General features: G+C 47.6%; 1 protein-coding gene across 3 annotated transcripts in view; it reads right to left on the bottom strand.

The window, feature by feature from the left end:
• Nucleotides 1-19541, bottom strand: part of CUX2 (cut like homeobox 2) — a 277883-nt gene that overhangs the window by 50250 nt on the left and 208092 nt on the right. For all 3 annotated transcript variants that reach the window (XM_059876039.1, NM_001192597.3, XM_059876040.1), the window contains exon 4: nucleotides 10663-10741. In XM_059876039.1, coding sequence (XP_059732022.1) covers nucleotides 10663-10741 — 79 coding nt within the window. The remainder of the gene's footprint in view (nucleotides 1-10662; nucleotides 10742-19541) is intronic.

Below are 19541 nucleotides of genomic sequence, written 5' to 3'. Positions count from 1 at the left end.
CTTCGGCCCCCTAACTTTAGCAACCATTCATTCTGGAGCAGACAGGGCACCCAAATCCAGGAAGCTGGGGTAAAGAGTAGATGAGATGACCACCCAGCATCTTGAGCCAAAATCTCCAGAGAACTGACATTTCTTCATCGCCGCCCCCACACTGCACCCTGACACATGCCAGGTACTTTGCATGTACTTACATCTCACTTAATCATCAAAACAACCACAGGAGACATCGCTATCATCCCCACTTCCAAGATAAGAAAACCGCAGCCCAGCAGAGGGAAGCCTCTTGTTGAAAACGGTGGAGCTGGATTTGAACCCCATGTGGCCCAAGAGCCAAATGCTGGGGTCCTCAAGTCACGATTTCAGCTGCATCCACCCGCCCCCCTGAAGATTACCAATATGACACTTGTCCTTATGTGATTCAATGTTTTAACTTAAATGTATTTTAAAGGAATATGTATCTCACTATTGTAAACAGATCATTGAATTCTGTGTTATAAACAAGGCGCTTTCACCCATAAAAATAAACACAAAGGAAAAACCAAGGGCGCTGTTAATTCTACTTACACCCCCACTGCCAGCTTGAAGCTGGCTCTTCCATGGTTAAAGGGAAGATTCACAGGTTCTGTAGGCATTTAAGATGTTTTGCACCCGACTGTGACTTTATCTAGAAGGAAGTAGAAAGCCGATACCTGGCGCGCAATGCGTTCACAGTTTATGTTGTGCCGCGTACACCGTGACTGCGCCCTCTGTCGGGTGGCTCTGCCTGGGGAAGAGCTGGGTCCCGCTGACCCCTAGTCTCCAAAGCGACCTGTGCCACTCTTCGTCCGGGGTCTGGCCAGTCTCGTATCTTAGTGTCAGATGTGACACAACATCCCCACAGCACCTCGTCTGGAGCCTAGGAGCCCAGGTTGCTTCCGGGCTCAACACTTCCGCTGAAAACCTTTCAGCAGAGACACGAGGCTGCCCGGAGCCATGAGCGGGACTTTATTTCCCCCACTTCACTCCTGCAACATACCATGTCGATACATAGACAAGGGCAGTGGCAACAAGAATCAAACGGCTTTAGATTCAACCTGAATTTAAAAAGCCCCAAACAGGGGACCCCAAATCAGAAGGGTCTGACTACAAATCCTTTGGATTAATTGAGCACGCTGGCAGACACAGAAGATCAAATATGAACCATCCGAGGTGGCAGGTCCTGACGGGCAGGCGGGGAGGGGGAGCGTCGTCGAGAAGCGGCGTGCCTTTGTCTTACAGCCATAAGCTTGCTCTTTATGCATAAACTGCTTAATAAAATGACTAATTCATTTTGGTTACGTTGAATCTAAACCCCTAGAGAATACTGCCAGTAGATTTATAATATTTTAATCCCACACCAGGCTTTCCAAAGCCACTGTAGGAGGAGACGAACAGAATACCCTCTATTCCATCTTCTACCACTAGCTGATGCTGTTGGTTTTTTGTGTTTTTTTTTTTAAGTGTCTACGAGGTTGTGGGGGGAGAATGGTGAATCTAGGAAGAGCGGTCTCATTCCTCCCACTGTGTCCATCTGAAGGAAAGTGGCATCGAGAGCTTTTTTAGGCAACGGGAGCCGCAAAAGCTGTCCGAGAGGCTGTTTAGAAACACATATATGCAGAAGTATGCGTGTGCCCCTCCAAAGTCTCTCTGAGACAGAAGCCTTCTCCCATCTGGGCCCCGGCTCTGGGCGCCTGTGTGGGCGGGAGGCTCAGGCTACCAACGGAGGCAGTGAGCCTCCCTTTGATCCTTTAATCCTAACTTTTTGACAGCAGATGAGTTGCCCAGCCCTTGTATGCAAATGGAGGCCAGGGGTCCCGCCACCCTCTTTTCCCTCTACCGCCAGGGCTGGCTGCTTTGAGGTCTCCTGGCTTGAGCATGGACAGAGGGGGCTGGAGTGGGTCTTCCTTCTTGGCGCTGGTAGGTGGTGTGATAGTAACACCATGGGCAACAGCAGCCACTGGTCTCCTGAGCATTTACTGTGTGCTAGACAGCCAGCTTAGGAATTCACACACTTTACCTCGCTTAATCCTCCCAGAGGCACCAGGAGGTAAGTGTGCATTTCCAGAGGAGAAAACAGAGGCGCAGAGAGGTAGAGCTACTCACTCAAAGGCTACCCAGCCAGGAACCAGCAGAGCTGGGACTCAGACTCATGTCCATTGTAAGAAAAATAAAGTTTCCATAGACTGGGCTGCACAGAAAGTTCCAGGCAGGCAGGCACAGTGTTTTATTTAGCATTTTGGCCCTGGTGCTGGGTAGAGTACCTGGCAAACAGCGGGAGTTCAGTGTTTGCAGAATGAATTGCACAGGGCCACTCCTCTGCGCCAGGCACCGTGTTAAGCGTCCTCTATCCCCACTGAATCCACCCAGTGGGCCTACAATGAGGTGAGAGCATCTGTATTTCACAAATGGGGAAACTGAGGATCGGAGGAGTCAGGTGTGATATAGGATACAAGATGGCAGAATGGGGAGTGGCCCCAACTCAGTAAGAGGGTGCTGCAGCCTGGAGTCCTGTGAGTGCCCCTCCTGGCATGGCTCTGCCCCCTGAAATTAAGAGTTCTGTGACTCAGTTTCCCCTCAATGAAAGTATAATACCAGCCTTTGGAGCCCTGGGCTGGGAAGACCAGGCATACTTGTCTATGAGGGTTAACGATCTTCCTCCAGCTGATGCATTTGCACTTCTGCAAGGGGCCCACCCTCTCAGCCTAGAACTTCTCAACCTACAGGCAGCAGAGACCATTAGCTGTTTTTCACTCTCTTTGGATGTCAAATCTCTAATGGTTTTGTCCCAATTCCTTCAATTTTGGGGGGGCCGCACAATGAGGCATGTGGGATCTCAGTTCCCCAACCAGGGATCGAACTCCTGCCTCCCTGTATTGGGAGCATGGAGTCTTAACTACTGGACCGCCAGGAAATCCCTTACAGCCCTTTCAATTTTAAAATTAATCCTGCATCCGCGTTTGGAGTCAGGGATGAAGATTCAGTGTTCACTACCTGTCTGCTGTGTGACCCTGGGCAAGTGGCTTGACCTTCTTGAGTCTGCACTGCTTCAGCTGTACAGTAGGGCAGGATGGCAATATGTACCTCCATGGGTGCAGTCGGGATAAATGAACTCCTTTCTGTAAGGGGCTGAGTGCACTGCCTGACACAGAAGAAGCACCCAAGAAACCAACCTGCAATGAGGGTAGCTCATCATTTAAAACCAAATCCAAAGGCTGCTCTCCCTGCAGCACCCCTCCTGGCCTTCCCACCTTGGAGCCCTTTTCCTGCTGGATTTGGCTGTCTGTCTTGGGGTCACATGGTCCCTGCTGGACTCTGAGGGCAGGGTAGGACTCGGGTTTGAGTTTCCACAGGGCTCAGCACACAGTAGATGCTCAGAGAATGAGCTGATGAAAAGCCACAGCTGAAACTCCTGTCATCTCTTCTGAAAGGGCACAGCCATTCACTGAGCGCCCACTGGGTACCAGCATCACGCTGGATGCTCTCCTCTAATCATCTTTCAACCCTTAGCTGTCAGGGGTAGTGAGAGTAAGACGGGAGGCCAGGGCAGGGGGCACTCCTGGCAGAAGAAATGGCAGAAAACAAGGGTGGGGGACAATGCCTTCTGAAGTTAAGTATCATCTTTGGGAAAATCTGTCATCATTAAACTCTGCATTTTTTATGGGTTAAATACTCTTTTATGTTACCTGTCTGTGCTCCCTTGACCCCTAGAGGACCAACTGGGCAGATGTATGTACTGGGAGGAAGGGAAGGAGGTGAGGGGTGCCAGAGACAATGACGGACCTCTTGTTACATTAAAATCTATTTTGCCTTTATCTGCGAAGGTGGCTTATCCACTAGATGGCAGCAGAGCTAGACATTTGGGATAGAAACAACGCTAAATTCTTAACCTCCCTCAAGACTACTTTCATCAACATATATTTCAGATGCTTCAAAGATTCAAATTTCTAAAAATTCAGATCACAAAAGTACTTTAAAAAACTATATAACCTTCGGGCAAGAAGGGTTTTTTTTTTTAATATGACAATAAATCAAGAAGCCATAAAGCAAAGGCCTGGTAAGATTTCCTGCTTTCTGCAAATATTTTTTGAATGCCTACCATGTACCATATACAAGAGACATAGTGAACAAAGTTAAGAAACAAAAGGCAAACTAGGGGAGAAGCTATGAAACACGTTTCCCAGGACAAAGGTTAATATCCCTAATACACAAAGAGTGTCCACAAATCAATAAGAAAGTGATTTCTCTATTAGAAAAATGGGCTAAGTATATGCAAACCAGTGATTGATAAAATAATAAATATGAGTGGTTCACCCACATATGAAAAGATATTTAGTGTAACTAAGAAATGAAGGAGTACAAAATAACAAGAAGAAAAAAGAATTCTTAGTCTTTCTGACTATTCCTGGGTTTGTGGTCAATATGTGGATACATGTTCCTTCCCAAGTTTTCTTCCTCACCCTCAGAACTACAGCATAGTACCAATATGCCATGCATTCCCAAGAACCCCAAATGCCCAGTGTTGGGAATGAGGTTCAGTAAATTATAATACAGCCACACAAGAGACTATTACACAAGATGAACCAAAGTTACTCAGAATTTGTAATCACACAGGGAAATACAGATGCTTGTAGTGAGTGAAAGGAATCAGAACTGCAAATGGTACATGCAGAATGAATGACTGTTTTGAAAAAGTACATGGGGAGAAGATCAGATAGAAAAACAACAAAATATTACCACTGCTTTTCTAGTATGGTTTCCCCTGCCTCCCTTCTATTTTGTGTACTTTTGAAATTTGACAGTAGGCATATGTAACTTTTATAACTGCAGAGAAAAAAATTTGAAGATCTTAAACATTGGAAAGTATTTTCCTACTGCACATTCATCAACTCTTCCCTAAATCTCTCACCCCACATCCTTGACAACTGACAGAGCTGAATGAAATCCACAGCCAACGTGTGTGACGTGTGTAACTTATACCCTGATGTCAGCTTTGCAATGGGCTGCTGATTATCAAACCCTGCCAAATGCTTTCATGCACAGGTATAGGATCCTCACGGCAATGGATTAGCAGGTTCTATTATCTCTCGGCTAAACACACAGAAACCAGAGCACAGAGGAGTTCAGGTCCCTGCCCAAGGTCACACAGCTCAGAAACACCAAGCTGAGAGTCCCACCCCACCGAGTCCGATGCTACCACCTCCATCACCTAAGCTGTCCAGCCTTGCCTCTTGAAAGAAGGAGCAGAGAGACAAATGCGTGCCAGGAGTTGCCATTTCCTGCTGCTGCTACTGCTAAGTCGCTTTAGTCGTGTCCAACTCTGTGCGACCCCATAGATGGCAGCCTGCCAGGCTCCCCGGTCCCTGGGATTCTCCAGGCAAGAACACTGGAGTGGGTTGCCATTTCCTGCATCAGTCTAAAAAACACCAAAGTAAAGCCAGAGGAAAAAAAAAATGGGAGGAGCACTCACCTCTCTTATCTCCTCAGCAGTGTTCCTCTGCCTGCCCTCTAACTCCCTCTTTCCTTGTTTTCATTTAAATTTTCCCCTTTTTTTTCACTGTTAACTAATCACTCAGTAAGTTAGCTCTCTCTGAAGCTCGGGTCGGTACCTAGTGACTGTGAGCGCAATAAAGAAAGCAGCCATCACCGGTACAGAAGTCAGAAAGGTTTAAATCAAATCATCCTCCACAACAATGACATTAATTATGCTTTTAACACGTTTTACTGCTTTTTTTTCTCACTTCACGCCACATCTGTGTGAACAATATCCAAAAGATTTACGGTTTTCTTTCGTAATTACAGACATACAGGCTGCACACTTATCAAAATACTTGCTGAGCAATCACGCTATATCGCATTCTCTGCCAAAGATTTGTGTTGGCAGCAGTCACTCAAAACAAAAATGTTGAATCAGGACTTGTGTGGCTTGGTGGCGGCGGGGGGGCAGGGAGGGGGAGGAGGAAGTATTTCGACAAATAATTTGCCTGTCAAGAAATATAAAAACAGGAGAGTGTGCATCCTGGCAAATTTTCCAGGAGTGTTATTTTTATGGAGGGGGTTGGGGCGGGGTGTGTATGGCGGGGACAGTGAGCAGGGAAGCTCTGAGCATCAACAACACATCTGACATTTGGTTCTTGTGTCTGAGGATAAAATTTAATGAGAACAAAAATATGTCTTCCTAATTCCCCTAAGAAATCATTAAAACATTTTGTTATTCTTAAATGTCTTGAAAATGAATTAGAGCCCTGAAGGGGCTGTTCCTGCGGTATGTCTCCATCAGTTAAGGCTCCTTCTCTCTAACTCGGTGACAGCTGGGGATGTACGTACCCCCCTGGCCCCTCCATTTCTGGGGAGTAGAGCTGCAAAGTCAGACACGTGGAGTCAGCACCAGGCTTGGAACGACCCTTTGGGGAGAGGGGCAAGAGGGCACAAGAACCTTCCAGGAAGTTCCAGGCCATTCTGGGGAGCTCCCACGGTCCCTGACTGGCACTGCGGTTCTGGACTCGTGTGTTAATAGACATACTTCCAGAAAGATGAGGGCCCCATCGTGAACCCCAGAAATGATGCTCTTTTTCCAAGGGGGGATGTAAGCCCCTCCTTACCCCAAACGCTCCCCTGGATTTGAGACAACAGGTTACTGGCCTGATGGTCTGTTCTCCTCTGCCACCAGAATGCAAGTTCCCTGAGGGCAGGGCCTGCGTCTGCCTTGGTAGACTCATGGCCACGTTTCCAGTGTCATGGTCCCTGTTCACACAGCAGGCACTCGATAAATGCCATCTGAGTAGATGACACGTGACAAACAGAAGGCACTAGTTGAAAAAAGTACCTTTTCATTTAAATAGCTCTTTTCCCTTTTTCTGCATCTGAATCTTTTTTCTAATTCAATCAACAAACAATTACTAGGCGGTTACCGTGTACTGGATTCCGAGTACACACATTCAGTATAAATCAGTCCCAGGCTTGGAGAATTGCACTTGTCTGAGGGACACACAGGTGATGACAACAGTTAACACTTAGCAAGTGCCACCATGTGCCACGCACGAGGAAGCCTCCCAGTGACTGTATGAGGCAGGCGCTGATAAATTTCTCCCAATTTATAGAAGTGTGAAGCTCCGAGGTGAGTTAATTCGTCTACAGTAAACCAGTGAGTAAGTGGTACAGGCAGGACTTGAACTGGGATCTGAACCTGGAAACACAAGCCGTCTCAGTGCTGCCCCCTGGTGCTACATGAGAGGTACTACGAGGCACAGTGGAGTAGTTGGGCGTGTGGATTTGAGTGTGGATTTGTGGGAGGTATCTTTGGAGTCCATACAGGTCATCCTCCAACATCATTCACCACTGAGACTGTGCAACCCAAAGGAAGGAGTGGGAAATAAGAGGGTGTCATTTTCCAAAATTTTTTCCTAGACAGTTCTGATAAGGGTAGAGACATCATAAGCAAAAAGGCTGCAAGGAATGGGACAGCCTCTTGGACTCTCCGCCATGTGCCTGCTGTGGCTCTGAGTAAGGGTGACAATGACCGGGGCTGCAGACACAGCTGCCCTGGCCTCAAGCCATGGGGGGTCAGGTCCCTACGGGGGTAGGCACAGAGCCTGGAGGGCTGTGCTGTCTGGTTTCGGCCACTCTTGCCACCCAAGCATTTTGACTGAGAAAACCAATGTGGCCAGGCTGCCTTCCTAAGGGTGCAGAAGCAGGGCGGGGCGCGGCACTGGAGAAGAGTGAGTCGAGTCTCCAGGTGCCACTGCCGTGGGCTGAATGGTGACTCCAAAACAAACATCTGTATCTTAATGCCTGGAACCTGCAAATGTGACCTGTTTTTGGAAGAAAGGTCTTTTGCAAATGTAATTAAGGATTTCAAGGTGCGACCATCCTGGATTCTCTGTGTGTGTGTTCAGTCACTTAGTCATGTCCAGCTCTTTGCAACCCTATGGACTGTAGCCCACCACGCTCCTCTGTCCATGGAATTTTCCAGGCAAGAGTACTGGAGTGGCTTGCCTTTTCCCCTAAATCCAATGACCAGTCTTACAAGAGAATGGAGAGGGGGATTTGGGATAGAGACACACAGGGAAGAAGGCTGTGTGAACATAAAGGCTGAGACGAGTGATGTGTCCACAAGCCAAGGGACACCTGGAGCCACCGGAAGCTGGGAAAGGCCAGGAAGGATCCTCCCCTAGAGCCTTCAGAGGGAGCACAGCCATGCCCACACGCCTTGTTTTCAGATTTCTGACCTCCAGAACTGAGAGAGAATAAGAATCTGTTGTTTTAAGCCCCCTGGTTTGTGGCAGTTTGTTCCAGGAACCATAGGAAACTAGCATAGCCTCTCACGAGTATCCAAGTTGTGACATGGAACAGATGTTCTGGAAATAGTTTTTGAATGTGCCCAGAGCTGAGTCGTCCCATCTCTCCCTGACTGTGAGGCATCGGTGCCAGGGTGACTGAGACTGGCCGGGCCTGTTCCCTCGGGGCCCGGAACGTGCAGAGGGTGGAGCCGGTGCAACTTCTATACCCGGCCAGTGCCTCTCTGTGATGTGTTCCCAGATCTCCTGGGGAGTTTGTCAAAATGCAGAGGCTTCAGTGGCCCGAGGTTCTGTATTTGTAATCAGCTCCAGGTGAACCCAATGCTGCTGGCCCCTGGGTCGCACTTTGAGTAGAACAGCCTAGAAGACTTCCCTCCTCACCCAGTCCACGTGCTTTCAGAGGGAAGCGTCACATCACTGTTGCTGTATTCGTTTCCTGGGGCCGCCATAACAAAGCACCACTGACTAAGGTGGCTTAAGGCCACAGAAGTTTACTCTCTCAGCTCTGGAAGCCAGAAGTCTGAAATCAAGGTGCTGTCAGGGCTGTGCTCCTTCTGAAGGCTCCAGTGGAGGCTCCTTCCTGGCCTCTTCCAGCTCCTGGTGGTCTCAGGCACGCCTTGACTGGCAACTGCATCACTCCAACCTCTGTGCTGTCTTCACATGGCCCTCTTCTCAGTGTTCCTAAAACTCCCTTTCTTCTTCTTAAAAGGAGACCCTTCAGCAGATTTAGGGTCCTCCCTAAGTCCAGGATGTCTCATCTCAAGATCCTTAACTAATGACATCTGCAGAGACCCTGCTTCCAAATAAGGTCACACTGCGAGGTTCAGAGTGGACAAACATTTGGGGAGGACACTATTTACACCACCCCAGTTGCCCAAGACAGATGGAATGAGAGACTTTCCCATCCCCATCACAGAGATCTCACAAACGACCTTGGCATCAACTAGAAACGACTTTGCCTTCTCCGTGGCTCAGCCTAGAGTGGGACCTCACATTCTTCTTCATAAACCCCCAGCCCCAGTCACCCCTGACCTCACTAATTCCTGCAGCTGTGTGAAGTACTGGGAATGGATAGAGTGGCTGTCTGGGTGGAGAGGGTTAGCAGACTGGGGCCTTCTCCCAGCTCCACCATTATTAAGCAAATCACTACATTCTGGGTTCCCATTTCTAGGTCAATAAATGAAGAAGTTGCAGAGGATGGGTCATTTTAAAAACGGGAAACTGTCTGCAGAAGTATATCTCATATGCACAGGGACACAGCTGAAGGTTCTCCAGTTGATCAAATCTCTGTAATCCACACCCAGATCAAAAAACGTATCTAGCGCCCAAAGGCCCCTTCCAGGAACTATCACCCATCCAAGAAAAACCACTCTCTTGACTTCTCACAGCATGAGTGCCTTTTTTTTAGGTGAAATTCTGTGATGCAAAATTTACCATGTTTAAGTAAGCCATGCAGTGCCAGTTAATACATTCATGATGTTGGTCAACTACCTCCTCTATCTAGTCTGAGAACATTTTTATCCCCCTAAAAGGTAAACCTTACAGCCTTTAAGCACTCAGTCCCATTCTCTCCTCCCTTCAGACTGCTGACCACTAATCTAATTTCTGTCTCTACAGATTTGCCTCCTTTGGATCCTTCATATAAATGGAATCATAAACTGGGTGACCTTTGGTATCTGGCTCCATTCACTCAGCATTATATTTTTAAGGTTCATCCACACTGTGGCATGTGTCTGCGACTCATCCCTTTTGATGGCTAAAGAATAGTCCACATTTTATTCATTCATTCACTGATGGACATCTGGGTTGTCTCCCCCTTCAGCCACTGTGAGCAGTGCTGCCATTAATTTTTGCCTGTCTTCATCTTTGATGTAAATAGAGTCACACAGTATGTGCTGTGTGGGTTTGGTTTTGGCTGAACATCAAGTTTTTGAGGTTGGCCATGCCATGTTGGTGGAAACATCTGCAGTCTTTCCTCCAGCGCCCTCTGCTGCCAGGGAGCACTGGGTGCCTTCTGCTCTTGGTGGGAAGTGGATGGGGGCTCTGGTGGTCAAGACCATCGGCTCCTCAAGAAGATCCAGGTGGGAGATCTCACTAGGAGCTCCCCAAAGCTCCCCGGCTGTTGTTGGAAGGCAGTGTGGTAAGACAGACAAGTCGGGTGGGGACACATCACACCAGACTGGGTGTAGACCCCCTCAGTCTCCACAACTCCTACCCATGGCAGGGCCTGGCCTTGCCCAGGAGTCTTGGCCTGTCCCCAGAACCCACTGAGAGAAGGCGCCTGTGTAACAGTCCTCATGGCCGTTTCTTTTTGTTTTTTATTCAATTATGGAGCCCAAGCAAGTCTTACCTGGTGCTTCAATTAATTGCTTGTAAACACTCAGGAAAGCGGCTTCGGCCTCCTGACTTCTCTTACTAAGAGCCACCACCTTTGGAAACAACAAGAGAAAGAATCACGTGTGACCATGGCATCGGAGTCTGTAAGCAAATGTGATCATTCTCCACATGCGCAAACATGGGATTGAGGGCAGGAAGAAGGGGAATGAAGGTTCCAAGTATGGCGTAGCAAGTCTGGGTTCAAGTCCCAGCTCCACTGCATCTGGCTGTGTGACGCTGGGCAAGTCACTGCCCCGCTCTGATCCTCAGTTTCCCCATCTGTAAAATGGGGTAAATAACAGAAACTACTTGCCAGGCCAGCTATGAGGGCTAAATGAAGCTGTATATAAGTACTTAGCACAGGGCCTGGCACACAGTAGGTTATTAACAGCTCTTACTATTATTACTGATATTAACAGGCAATGTTGGAGATTCAAATATGACACATGTTTTATGGGAAAGAGGGACACATCTGGGGCATATTTCTTGACACTGCTAATTAAAGAGAAATTGTTGACTCTCTAGTAAGATACCAGTTTCAACAGATGTTGAATGACAGTTATGTCAAACAGTTCCTAGCATACCAAAGGTGCTCAATAAATGCTTCCCGACTGATGAACACACCAATGACTGATGACCAGTGGTGAGGAGCTACCTTCATGTACTTGTTCTCTTGCTTATGGGCATTTTTTTTGTCCTGCCAGTGAGACTCCATAAGGTGTATTTCTGGGGCTTAGCATCATCTCCTCCCTCCATTCCTGCTGTGAATTCTGAGCTCTGGCCTCGCAGCTAACCTGATGCTGGCTCTTGGTGGACAGTCCCCTCGGCATAGTCCTGGGGCTCCCTGGCATACTGCTGGGCTGAGCTCCTGGCACCCACAGGACAGCATCCCTATCTCCTCGAGGACACACCAGGCTGGGCATCCCCATTTGGACTGGAACAGAGCTTTATTCTCCCTGACACTGATATACATCTCCCTCTGGTGCCAACTTCCTATATGATGAATCTGTCAGAGCGTCTATTTGTCAACGCCCTCTTTCAGAGCTGGGCTTTTCCTACGAATCCCAGTGATGCCATCTGGGGGAGTGTCTGTTACTGAATTCCTCCCCTCCAAGTGAGCTTCTCTCATAGCTCAGTTGGTAAAGAATCCGTCTGCAATGCAGGAGACCCCAGTTTGATTCCTGGGTCGGGAAGACCCCCTGGAGAAGGGATAGGCTACCCACTCCAGTATTCTGGCCTGGAGAATTCCACGGACTGTACAGTCCATGGGGTTGTAAAGAGTCGGACAGGACTGAGCAATTTTCACTCACAAGTGAGCTCTGTGAGCGTGTGTTCTGGTGCACAGAAGGGGCTCCACATAATTAGTTGAGTTAACAAATCCCAACTGGGTAGCAGAGACTCTAGGTCCTGTCTGTGACATGGAGAAATGTCAGGGGCCAATTCTGAGACAGTCTGCTCTCACAGAGGTGACCAACCGAGGCACAGGTCCTCGAGCCAGGCTGCCTGGGTTCACATCCCAGCTCCACCACTTATTATCTGTCCTTGATCAAGTGGGTCACTTCAATTCCTGTGCTTCTACTTTCCTTTCTGTAAAACGGGGATAATAAGAGGACAGCCTCCCTCAAAGTTCTGCTAGAAGATCAAGTGAATTAGCACGATGGAAAGGTGGCTGCAAAGTTTCTGGCAGGCATTAAGCCCCACAGGCATTAAGCCCCACAGGCATGTCACCTCTTGGTATGATCAACCCTTGCTTCTTGTCTCTTATGAGGATAGTTCTGCCCAGTACTGCATGATCATCTTCACCTGTGTTCATCTTTTCTTAGGTGTGAGAAAGCCTTGCCTCCTCACACAGTGGTATATACTCTGGGACGAATTTGAAAACCACAGTGGTTTCTCTACAGCTTCCAGTATGGCAGCCAAGAGCCTCATGTGGGTACCACACACTGGAAATGTGGTGAGTTCAAATCCAGATGTATTGTGAGTACAAAATATGCATTGGATTTCGGACATAGTTCAAAAAAAGAGACTGTACGACCGCTATCAGCTATCCTTATGTTGACTGCATGCTGAAGTGATAAATTTGGGGGCATGCTGGGTTAAACAAAATATATTATTAAAATTCATCTCACCTGTTTCCTTTTACTTTTTAAAATGTAAGTATTAGAAAATGTAAAAGTACATCCATGGATCATATTATATTTCTATTGGACAGCACAGCTTGAAGGTTTTACAAGGTCCACTGAGAATTTGTTATTTAAGAGAGGTGGCGAGAAATGTATGGTGGATGTTGAGCAAGTGATTTTAAAAAGGTCAGTTACAAAAGCTCTTTAAGCTCTCTTGTTATTCTGAGAACAGTCTCTGATCGCTTACCTTCCAGAGTGAATGACAGTCTCATTCATTCAACAAGCATTTCCTGAGCACCCACTATGTGCCATGCATTGTGAACTGAGAGCTCAGTGGCGAACAGTGCAGCCTCCAGCCCCACCCCATGGGACTCACGGTTCAGCGCGAAGACCAACATTAAAGCAGATTCCCCAGATAATTCATTAATTACATGTGCTAAACACTTCAAAGGAAAAGCACAGGGGTCTTGAGAGTGTGTAAGTGTGGTGAGACTGACCCAGTTTGATGGGTGGAAGGAACATCAGGAATTCTCTCTCCATTAGGGGAAGCTGGTGATGGACGGAACAAATGTCCTAGAATCTAGGCAAAGGGAAGGTTTTCATTCTTGCTAAGATGTACAAGGCACAGTTCCTGCTCTGGGGACTCACAGCTGAGTGGGAGACACAGCTACGACAAAAAGAACACAGGAGGAGGTGATGCAAATGCTGGGGTCTCCAGAGTAACGCGAGGAGGGGGCAACTAATTTAGAGTTTGGAGGGACATCCCTGATGCCCAAATAACAATCATCATCATAATAATATGATATTCAGAGTTTACCATGTATCGTGTGCACATGCTCACTCAGTCTTGTCCAACTCTTTGCAACCCCAGGGACTGTAGCCCACCAGGCTCCTCTGTCCATGGGGATTCTCCAGGCAAGAATACTGGAGTGGGTTGCCATTTCCTTCTCCACAGAATCTTCCCACCCAGAGATCTAACCCGCATCCCCTGCACTGGCAGGAGGATTCTTTACCACTGAACCACCTGGCAAGCTCACCATGTACCACACGCTCTTACTATTCATAATCATATCTCTCCATGGACACACCAATCACTGGAGGTAGCTTCTGTCATTATCCCCATATCACAGATGAGGAAACCAAGGCTCAGTGAGGTTAAGTATCTTTATCAAGGTCACTCAGTAAGTAAATGGCAGAGTGAGATTCACACCAGGTCTGGCGGCTGAAATTACTATTCTGAATCCAGAAGTGGGCCCCTTTCTCTTGGACAGAAAAACCACCCCAGCCAGTAGGGACAGTCACTCAGGCCCCATTTGGATGCTGATGCCTTGAGATGCTACCTACGGCTGTACCAGGTCAGGAACCGCTGTGCTGCTGACCTGGGGTCCAAGAAAAGCCCTGAGAAACAAAAGCAACTCATCTCCAGAACCCTAGATGGAGAATCATCAAAGATCAGTCAGGAGAAAATCTGAATGCTTCATTTTATGGTTGTCTGTGCTAAGCATGTGTAGTAGCTGGAGCTTGGGGAAAGGCATAAGAATGCTCTATTGAGGGACTTTGCTGGTGGTCCAGTGGCTAAGACTCCACACTCACATTTTAGTAATGTGCTGCCGAAGCAAGCCCTAAGACGTCGCACTCCCAAGGTAGGAGGCCTGGGTTTGATCCCTGGACAGGGAACTAGATCCCACGTGCCGCAACTAAAGTTCTCACGCGCTGCAATTAACACCTGGTGCAACTAACTAAATAAATATTAAAAAAATAAGCTCTATTGACTTTCCTTGGACTGCAAGGAGGTCAAACCAGTCAATCCTAAAGGAAATCAATCCTGAATATTCATTAGAAGGACTGATACTTTGATACAATAGAATACTGATTATAATACATTAGAATACTGATACTTTGATACATTAGAAGCGCCAATACTTTGGCTACCTGATGCAAAGAGCTGACTCATTAGAAAAGACCCTGATGCTGGGAAAGACTGAGGGCAGGAGGAGAAGGGGACAACAGAGGACGAGATGGTTGGAGGGCATCATTAACTCAATGGACATAAGTTTGAGCAAACCCTGGGAGATAGTGAAGGACAGGGAAGCCTGGTGTGCTGCAGTCCATGGGGTAGCAAAGAGATGGATGTGACTGAGCAACTGAACAACAAAATTGACTTCTAAAAAGGAATTCAGGGCAGAAGTAGAGGCGAGTGCCATAAAGTTCTGTTATTATTTCCCGGTCCATGCCCCATAGCACCAAGATCCCCTGTAAGGGGCATGGCAACCCACTTCAGTATTCTTGCCTGGAGAATCCCACGGATAGGAGCCTGGTGGCTATGGCGCACAGGGTTGCAAAGAATCCGACACGCCTAAGCAATGCAGCATGCAAACGCACAGCACCCTCTACTGTCCATTCATGGTGCTTATCAGTTGTGTACCGATGATCTGTGCAACTGTCTCCTTACAATGTCAGCCTGCCCCACAAAAGCTATGCTGTTCAACACAGTAAGCACTGGCCCACGTGACCAGTGAGCACTTGAAATGTGACTATTCAAACTCAGATAGGCTGTATGTGTAAAACACAGGATTTCTAGGTTTTAGAATGAAAAAAAAAAAAAAAAGAATGTAAAATATCTCAGTAATTTTTATATTGATTTCATGTTGAAATGATAATATTGTGGATGTGCGTGTGCACTCAGTCGCTCAGTCATGTCCAATTAAACCCTATGGACTGTAGCCTGTCAGGCTCTTCTGTCCATGGGATTATCCCGGTGAGGAATACTGGAGTGCGTTGTCATTTCCTACTCTAGGGGATCCTTCCGATCCAGGGATTGAACCCTAGGCTCCTGCATTATCAGGCAGATTCTTCACCACTGGGTCACCGAAGAAGCCCAATATTGTGGGCTTTTTGTTTTTGTTTAGTCGCTAAGTTGTGTCCGACTCTTTGTGACCCCATGGACTGCAGCATGGCAGGCTCCGCTGCCTTTCATTGTCTCCCAGTGTTTGCTTAAATTCACATCCATTGAGTTGATGATGCTATCTATCCATCTCATCTTCTGCTGTCCCCTTCTCTTTCTGCCTTCAATCTTTCCCAGCATCAGGATCTTTTCCAAAGAGTGGGCTCTCTGGATCAGGTGGACAAAGTATGGGAGCTTCAGCATCAGTCCTTCCAATGAATATTCAGGACTGATTTCCTTTAGGATTGACTGGTTTGATCTCCCTGCAGTTCAAGGGACTCTCAAGAGTCTTCTTCAACACCACAGCTTAAAAGCATCAATTCTTTAGTGCTCAGCCTTCTTTATGATCCAACCTTCACATCCATACATGACTACTGGAAAAACCATAGCTTTGACTAGATGGACCTTTGTTGGCAAAGTGATGTCTCTGCTTTTTAATATGCTGTCCTGGTTTGTCATAGTTTTCCTTCCAAGGAGCAAGCAATACTGTGGACATGTTGGGTCAAATAGAATATACTATTAAAGTTGAACTCACCTATTTCTTTTTACTTTTTAAAATGTAGCTACAAGAAAAATTTAAATTACTTATGTGGCTTGCATTATACTTTTTACTGGACAGCGTTGTTTTAGATTAAAGGTTAGAAAACCTATGACCCTTGGGCCAAATGTGACCCTTCATCTGTTTAAATAAAGTTTTATTGGAACACAGCTACAATCATTATGAATGACTGTACCTACAGACACCGAGACAGTCACCATTTAGCTGCTTTACTGCTACAGTGGAGGAGTTGCATAGTTGTGATAGAGACTCTGGCTGCAACACTGAAAATATTTGCTCTCTGGCCCTTAATAGAAAATATTTGCTGATACCTGTTTTAGAGGTTCACCTAATGGCTGGACAATACACTCAAAAGCAGAGATCAAAAAACATCCTGGAATGGCATTAACTTTGAGTTAGTTTAAATTTAGGGCCTCTCATAGTAAATATGACCCTTGAAGACAGTGATCATTTGGAAGTTCTGCCTCATTCAGTCTGGTTTTAGAGTTATGACCCTAACTGTTTCTAGAAGGCCAGGTCTGATGGTATCAGAGTCTGATCAGGTGCTGAGCCCAATGTCATGAAGAATCTCTTGGCCTCAGTTTGTTCATCTACCAAGTGGGAAGAATAATCTCCATTTGCCTAAGAGGCTGTTGGGGGAGGAATGGGCTAACTAATACATGGCAAAAAGTACCATGGAAAATGGAAAAAGAGCTTTCTAATAAAGCAAATAATTATTTTTCCAACCATACAAGATATCTTTTCCAAGAGCTGCAACTCTAATGCATTTCACCCACATGCCGAGAACAGGTGAGCTGAGCAGAAATAAAAGGCCACGTGTTTCTGCCTCATGGCTGGGTCCCCTCATGCAGAAGGGCAGGAGGAAAGGGTCCAGAAGGACAGATCTGGCTTGTGACAGGCAGATCTCTGAAGGCCATCTGGGGGAGGAAGAGGAGGAGGACGAGGTGGCGGCCAGCTACAGACACCAAGAAGGTCATCATCAGAAATAGCTCAGCGTCTTCTGATGAAGCAGGCGGCATTCACACCACCCGATGAAATAGAAGGGGTGAAAACGTGTTTGGTCCCGAGTCTGGAAGTAACAGGTGTAGAACTGATTAAGCCAGAGAAGCAAAAGTCTGTTCTAGCTGCCGAGCACTTGTCTGTCAGGTGGCTAAAAAACGGCAAGTTTGGGGACCCCCGAGGCTGTGCTTTCATGAGCCGTCTGAGATGGCAGTGACATCTACTGGCTACTGAGAACAGCTCCATGCCAAGCTGGCCACAATGAACAGTCAGAGTTCCCGGAAACTAAACCCTTATTCTGTGTCCAGTGCCTTCTCTTTGGCATCTTTGCAGACAGCCCTGAGACGTGAGCACGGTTACTGCTCCCACTCTACAGAGGAAGAAACTGAGGTTCGGGGCAGCCAAGTCACTTGGCCAACGTGGAAAGAACTAGTTATTGATGGGGCTGGTATCCACGCCCAGCTTCCTCTCATTCCAGGGCTCAGAACTGCAACTAGAAACCGTTGCTTCTCAAAGGGTGTTGCATAGCGCCCTGGGTGTGAAAACAGGGATGTGTGATCAAGCCTGGACCTACCTGCCTTCTCTGTGGACTGTGCAAATCCACTAGCACACTAGATGCTCTGACAAGAGCTACAGGAGAAAGCGTTCTTCAGCTTGGTGTAGCCCAGGATTTTCCCAAATACATTTGGTCTCGGAACATTTGCATCAGAGAATAAAACTAGGGTTCCGTTAAACACACTGTGATAACAGCTGCCCTCTACCCCTGGGTCCTGGGCTCTGGGGACGGTGGGCCGTTGTGGTTCTGAGAGACAGGGGGAATCTGATGCTGCAGGAATTCTGGAAGAAACTGACAAGTGACGGGCAGTCGAGAGGCGAGTATTCAGAGGGTCTCAGAATCAGTGCCTTTGAGGAGGAAGCAGAGGAAGGAGATTTGAGGAGGAAAGGCGTCAGCCCAGGGTAGGGGAGAGGTGGGCGGGAGCATGTCCTTTAACACCCTCAGAGGCCTGGTTCTCCTTCTGGGGAGTGAAGATCTAGGGGCACATGGCGAGCAAAGAAGAGCAAGAATGAGGGGAAGGGACTTCACTGGTGGTCCAATGGTAAAGTATCTGCCTTGCAACGCAGCGGATATGGGTTTGATCCCTGGTCAGGAAGTAAGATCCCACATGCCGTGGAGCAACTAAGCCTGTGCACTGCAACTACTGAACCCCAAACCGCGAGAGAGTCTGTGAACGACAACGATAAAAGACACTGCATGCCGCAACGAAGATCAAAGATCTGGCATGTTGCAACCAAGACTCAATGCAGCCACATAAATAAATAAATAAAAATAGATAAAAAAGGAAGACTGAGAGGAGACAAGGAGGAAGTGGCCATAGAGAGTGAGGATATGCAAAGAGTGAGGGGCACAGAGAGCAAGGGGAGCAGAGAGCTGGGGGCTCACAGACACTGAGGGGAGCAGACAGGAGGAGGGTTCACAGAGGGTAACGGAGGCGAGGACATGGAAGCAGATGGAAGGAGGGCTCAGAGTGAAAGGAGGAGGGGTGTGGAGCACAGTGCAGGGAGCACAGGGAAAGATGGAGGAGGGACTGTGGGCCGTGCAGAGGAGCAGGAGGAAACCCTGGCCACCATGAGGCTGCGGCGGGACTGGCTCAGATGTGCAAGAGGGGAAGGGGCTTGTGGTGAGTGCTCAGAGGCTGCACTCTGCAGGGTCTGGGGCAGGTGATGGTCCAGGCCCAGGGTGAGGTGGAGACGGGGAGAAAAGAACTGACCGGAGAGACGATTAGGAGATAAAATCCTGATCCAGGACACAGTTGGGGCTGAAGGTAGGGAGGCGCGTGGGGATGTATTTAGCCAAGAGCAAGGAGCAGACTCAGGGAGGCACACCACAAGAGCAGTCTACAGCCAGGTGAAGAGCTTCTTGGGTGTTGAGAGAAATACATGTATTTTGGACTGTAAAGATTCCAGCCCAGGATGAGAAGAAGGCACATATCTTACCCTATGCGATAAATCCCTTTTACTCACAATAAAATTCTGATGTCCTACAACTCGTAAAAGGCGATTATCAATTACCTTGTTCGGCTGATAGGAGAATTATTATCATCAACAGTAACAATGACTACTGAGTATCTGACACATAGAGTAGTAGTAGATCAGTCACTCAGTTGTGTCCGACTCTTTGTGACTCCATGAATCGCAGCACGCCAGGCCTCCCTGTCCATCACCAACTC

Source organism: Bos taurus, chromosome 17 (assembly GCF_002263795.3).
Source record: "Bos taurus isolate L1 Dominette 01449 registration number 42190680 breed Hereford chromosome 17, ARS-UCD2.0, whole genome shotgun sequence".
In the NCBI taxonomy this organism is placed as follows: domain Eukaryota; kingdom Metazoa; phylum Chordata; class Mammalia; order Artiodactyla; family Bovidae; genus Bos; species Bos taurus.
Note: the sequence above shows the minus strand (reverse complement) of the source record. Positions and strands in the feature narration are given on the sequence as shown.